Source organism: Melospiza georgiana, chromosome 10 (assembly GCF_028018845.1).
Source record: "Melospiza georgiana isolate bMelGeo1 chromosome 10, bMelGeo1.pri, whole genome shotgun sequence".
Classification (NCBI taxonomy): Eukaryota; Metazoa; Chordata; class Aves; order Passeriformes; family Passerellidae; genus Melospiza; species Melospiza georgiana.
Genome location: NC_080439.1, coordinates 554,113 through 560,179, shown reverse-complemented (window position 1 = coordinate 560,179; position 6,067 = coordinate 554,113). Strand labels below are relative to the sequence as shown.

At 51.0% G+C, this 6,067-nt stretch overlaps 1 protein-coding gene across 2 annotated transcripts; it reads left to right on the top strand.

Moving 5' to 3' along the window:
• The first annotated feature begins 677 nt into the window (after positions 1-677).
• P2RY12 (purinergic receptor P2Y12) lies at positions 678-5,866 on the top strand. 2 transcript variants are annotated; one of them, XM_058031225.1, is made up of 2 exons: positions 678-758; positions 3,957-5,866. In XM_058031225.1, the coding sequence occupies exon 2, from the start codon at positions 3,974-3,976 to the stop codon at positions 4,979-4,981; it is 1,008 nt and encodes a 335-aa protein (XP_057887208.1). In that variant the 5' UTR covers positions 678-758; positions 3,957-3,973; the 3' UTR covers positions 4,982-5,866. The 2 variants fall into 2 exon arrangements, with proteins under 2 accessions (XP_057887208.1, XP_057887209.1); XM_058031226.1 differs by having other exon boundaries at positions 701-772.
• The last annotated feature ends 201 nt before the right edge of the window (positions 5,867-6,067 follow it).

Genomic DNA, 6,067 nt, shown 5'->3' with positions numbered 1-6,067 from the left:
ACCTGTGAGATGCAGTGGGACACAGGGAATTCGTTAAGGAGAAATGAGAAAATATATCCAAATTAAAAGCTACATTTGGCAATAAGGTGACTTAACAGACAGGATCTGGAAATCAGTAAATAGAGATTTTGATATTAATGCTTAGACAAAAGGGCAAGAACTGTCCCAGGCCAGGAACACCAATATGTGAAGTGGTTTTCTTGAGGGAGAAAAATAGTGTTAGTGAGGAATGCAAATTTCACACCCAATATATTCCAAGGAACATTTGTCTCCAGCATAAGGTTTTGTATCACAGGGACAAATTTCCCTAATTGGCCCAACTGGGAAGACTTCCTCATTACTGGAAAGAATCCATGAATTGAAGTTAAAACACCTCCTGCAGCCCTGGGACCCCCTGTCACTGCCAGCCCCTGCCTGGGGCTCCACATCCTGACACCGCAGGAAGGAGGACAGGTAATTAATTACAGCAGGGTAATTAATTACAAGGACCGTGCCTGATGTTAACCCTCCACTGCCACAGCCAAGACACAACTCCAGGGAGCGTTCCACTCTGGGACAGCCCTTGCACCAGAGGCAATTCTGAAGGAGTGGCCAGGAGATAGAATCTTTAAAAAAAAAGTAAAGGAATTATTTTAAAAGAGGAAGTTTACGGAAGATAAGTAACTGTTCCAGACACACGAAAGCAAACACACGCCTCCCTCACTGACACACACTCAGAGACACTGCAGAGGAGACCAGAGCACAGCAACCCACAGAGGGTGAGTCTCCAAACGTGAGCATCTGTGAATTGTAATTTATTTATTATTGCTTCGAACGCACTGAGAGAAACAGCTGGTCTTTCGGCAGGCCAGAAAGGAGCTGAAAATGTTCCTGTGAACACACAGTGGGGTTGGGCTTTTGGAAAGGAGACCAACAAGGATGTAATGTTACTGCCTTAAATACAGCTGTTTCAAAATGTATACATACATTTTATTAACAGTTTTCAGGAATTTCTAACTCCACTTGACAAAAAAAAGGTGCTTCCAAACAAGTTCTGTTTATCATATCTTCAACAAATTATTTACTACCCTGTATTATTACTAGACCCTATTTTGACTTGTTATTGTAGATTTACCTTAACAAAACTTGTTATTTTTGTTGTGTTACTGATCTTTAGCTTGTAAGCAGAAGAAATTAACATAGACGTCAGACGTTTGTGTAGTTCTATATTTCCTATTTCCTTTTCCTGGTGTTTCTGATTAAATGCTACTGCTGCCAGGTGTCTGTAAACCTACTAAAATATTGTTACTGAGAAATACTCTCCTGCCCCCTATGAAATGGAACCACAAACCTGAACTACGCAGACCCAAACTAGGGACAAAAACCAGGAGGGGGAACAGCAACTGGGGCAGTTTGTGGGTATCACAAGATGAGGATTTGCATCTGAAGGGTTTCCATTCCTCCTTTACAAAGTAAAAGCCAAAAATATGCCATACGGGAGCCTAATCCTTTTTTAACTTAAAAATCAAGGAACTGAACATTCAAGCATAAAGCTTCACAAACTCAAACGCGTTTGTGCCTCTCCCCGCACCAAAGGACGCCTTTACAGAGCGCTGCAGCTGAGATTTGGCAGGATTTCCATCCAGCCCTGCCTGCGCTGCCCCGCGGTGCCCCAGAGCCGAACCGGGCACCCCGACCCGCGGGGGCTGAGGGGGCTCCGGTGCCGCGGGGCTGCCCCGGGACGGTCCCGAGCCGCGGGCACGGCGGCCCCGGGCTGACACGGCGGGAGCGGCCCCAGCCCCGGCACCACAGCACGGCCCCGGGCACCTCACAGCCCCGGGGACAGAACAGCCCCGGGGACCGAGCACAGCCCCGGAACCGAGCACAGCCCCGGGCACCGAGCACAGCCCCGGAGACAGAACAGCCCCGGGGACCGAGCACAGCCCCGGGCACCGCACAGCCCCGGGGACAGAACAGCTCCGGGCACCGAGCACAGCCCCGGGCACCGAGCACGGCCCCGGACACCGAGCACGGCCCCGGGCACCGAGCACAGCCCCGGGCACCGCACAGCCCCGGGGACAGAGCACAGCCCCGGGGACCGAGCACAGCCCCGGGGACCGAGCACAGCCCCGGGGACAGAACAGCCCCGGGGACCGAGCACAGCCCCGGGCACCGTACAGCCCCGGGCACCGAGCACAGCCCCGGGCACCGCACAGCCCCGGGCACCGAGCACGGCCCCGGGCACCAAGCACGGCCCCGGGCACCAAGCACGGCCCCGGGCACCGAGCACGGCCCCGGGCACCGAGCACAGCCCCGGGCACCGAGCACAGCCCCGGGCACCGTACAGCCCCGGGCACCGAGCACAGCCCCGGGCACCGAGCACAGCCCCGGGCACCGCACAGCCCCGGAACCGAGCACAGCCCCAGGGACCGCACAGCCCCGGCTCTCTGAGCACGGGCCCGGCACCGCACAGCGCCAAGGAACAGAACATTCCCCGGGCACCGCACAGCCTGCGGGGACAGAACAGCCCCGGGCACCGCACAGCCTGCGGGCACCGCACAGCCCCGGGACCCAGAGCACAGTCCCGGGATTGCACAGCCCCCAGGGACCGCACATCCTCCGGGCACCGCACAGCCCCGAGCACCGCTCAGCCCCCAGGGACCGCACATCCTCCGGGCAGCCCAAACACAGCCCCGGGACCACACATCCTCCAGGCAGCAAACATCCACCGGGGACAGAACATCCCCCGGGCACTGCTCATCCTGCGGAACCGAACATTCCCCAGAGACCAAACAGCGCCCAGGGACCGCACATCCTGCGGGACCGCGCAACTCCCATTCAAACCGTGCCCTGGATCAACACTGCGGCACATCAGTAAACAGAAGACAGATGTTTACAAACCGTGACACTTACTACATATAAATCCATTGAAAAAAAAGACGCAGCTCCTAAAGTGGTGTCTTGTACACGCCAAAGAAATTGAAATATGTGTAGTTTGTTTCATTGTAACTGTTTATATTTAGTCTTTCAATTACGTGTAAATATCATATAACATTGACTTACTGTATGCAGCTTAAAACCTGAAGCACTGCTCTACAAGTCGCATAAGGAAGAAATATTTCCTTCAATAATAACCATCCCCAAAGTAACAAATCAGTACTTTTTTCAAGGACTTTAAAAGTTTTGAGAAACAAGGCTGTGTACAGAAATAACACTAAGGACTCACAAGCCCAAAAGGGGCAGACAGGAACACAGCTCTGTGCTCAGAGAAGTTGCACAATCTGACAAATCCCCGCTCCCTTTACAAATAGTGCCTCTGGGAGTCAGTCAAAGGCAGGAAGCAATCTGCTAATTATTTCTTAAAATTTAATTTCTCCCTCTTTTCTACAGAAAACAGAAGCAGAAGCTGCTAGTGCATCATCTGGAATCCACAGCTGTCACTGGCTAAGAAAGCAGTTTGGAGCCAGAGCAAGGTCTGAGCCTCAGGCCGGGGATGCTCAGCTGCTCCTGCTGCCTCTGCCTGCACCGAGGGGCTCCCCGGAGCCCTCCTGCCCTGTCCAAGGGCCCCTGGCTGAGAGCAGCCTGTGCCCAGAGCACCCAGCTCCTCCTGGTGCCCGCCCTGACCCTGGGGTCCATGTGCCCACTCTGCCAGGGCTGCTCCCACAGCACGGGGCTCGGCACACCAACCTGCTTCATCTTCAAAGCAAAAGCCTTTTCCCTACTTTCTAGGAAGAAATACAACTTTGTCAGGGCTCTGGGCATCAGCTGAGAGCACATCAATTCCCTGAGTGCCTGTTTCCCACAGGCAGAGCCCAGACACAGAACCAGCTGCATCACCACACACCTGAGCCCTGCCCTGGCCCAGCTGGGTGCACTTGTTCACAACACAACAATTCAAAGCTGACTGAAAAGGCTGAAGCCTCATAACAGATAAAACTCTCAATTTCTTCTTTTTTCTTTCGTGTTTGTTTCTCCAGGGAGAAGAGATACCACAATGCAAATGAAAGCCATAACCCAGTTCAGCTCCTCCAGGAATGACAGCAACTGCACCAGCGACAGCAGGATCAGCCAAGTCATCTTCCCTTTACTCTACACATTTCTGTTCCTGGTGGGGATCACCATGAACGGCCTGGCAATGTGGGTCTTCTTTAAAGTACCCAGTAAATCCAATTTCATTATCTTCCTCAAGAACACTGTGATTTCTGACTTCCTCATGATCCTGACTTTTCCCTTTAAAATCCTCAGCGATGCCAAGCTGGTGTCCTGGGTCCTGCGAGGGTTTGTGTGCCAGGTCACCCAGGTGGTGTTTTACTTCACCATGTACATCAGCATCCTGTTCCTGGGCCTGATAACGATTGATCGCTATCAGAAAGCCACCTCACCTTTCAGAACCTCCACTCCACGGAGCCTCCTGGCCGCCAAGGTCCTGTCCACAGCCATCTGGCTGTCCATGTTCGCTCTCTCGCTACCCAACATGATTTTAAATAATAAGAAGAAAACTCCCAAGAACGTAAGGAAGTGTGCTCTCCTGAAATCGGAGTTTGGCTTAGTCTGGCATGAAATTGTGAACTACATTTGTCAGCTCATCTTCTGGGTTAACTTAGCAGTCATAGTGGTATGTTACATCCTCATCAGCAAGGAACTGTACAAATCCTACAAAAGGACTCGATGCACAGGGAAGGGATCTAAAAAGACTGTCAATCTCAAGGTTTTCATAATAATTGCTGTGTTCTTTGTTTGCTTTGTGCCATTCCACTTCACCAGAATCCCCTACACCTTGAGCCAAACGCGAGATGTGTTTGACTGCTCTGCTCGGAACGCCCTGTTCTACATGAAGGAGACCACGCTGTGGCTGACGTCCCTCAATGCCTGCCTGGATCCCTTCATTTACTTTTTCCTGTGCAAGTCCTTCAGGAAATCCCTGCTGGACATGCTGTGCAAGCACAGGGCAGTGTCAGGGGCACAGACTAAGGGGGATGACTCTGACGAGACGCCGCTCTAGGTCCCAGGGCTCCTCTCCCCTTCACGCACCTTCCCTGGGGGTGGCAGGAGCACAGACCCACGAGGAGCATCCAGATCTCCACCGACTTCCTCAGAAACAGCCCTGCAGATGAAGCACGAGCACCCTGGGACCACCACCACTGCTGCAAAAAGAGAAAGCTTAAATAAACACCAGAGGAGTCCCCCCAGCCTCCACCCTTGCCAAAACCAGAGCTCCTCGGCTGTCAGACCCCAACCTCCACGGCTGCCTGAACTGATGGGAAGAAGTCAGAACTGAAAGGTGGAACTGCGAAGAAAAACTTAAAACAGAATCATGAAATGCTACAGATGATACCATGAACTGTAAAGATGTTGCAGAAATAGCTAAACTTGGGCCAGAGTAAAGTTCATGACAACACAAGACCTGAGAAATGCAGATAAAATGCACAGTAGATGTCATTTTTCAACACAGGGAGTTGTCACCCTGTATGCAACTGGCAGACAAACAGAAACATAGAGAGAGCCATTTGGGCAGATTTTTGGTAACAGAATAACACTTTGCTTATCTCATTCTATGCTTGCAGTTCCTAATCCATTGACCAATAATTAATAGTTGTATTTCAGAGAAAATTATTTCTTAATTAGGCTTATCTTGATATTAATTAAATCCCCAAATCCTTCCCCTTACTACATAAATAAATGAAGTAATGTTTTCACAGAGAACATTATATTAGAAAACATACAAACACTTGATTTAAATCTTACTGAGAGCCTGGGGAAAAACAGGCTCATGGTAACTCCTTTACTGATGATTAAGGGCAGCTTTTTCCACTATAAAAAATACTCAACCACTTCCTTTTTGCACTTGGAAAACTTGAAAAAAAAACAGGGAAGTATTTTCAAGTACATGACATTTTGAGGTATCACAGCAATTACCCATGAAATAGATTGTGGGCTATTGGAATAAGTTGTGGTTCATTTTTCACCACTGCAAACAGCTCCAGCTGAGCAGTGTGTGTCCCTAGCACACAGGAGCTCAGCCTGCCAAAGCCATCACCTGTCCATCCTTCCTGGGACCTGTCCCTGCCTGCCAGGGCACTTGTGCAAC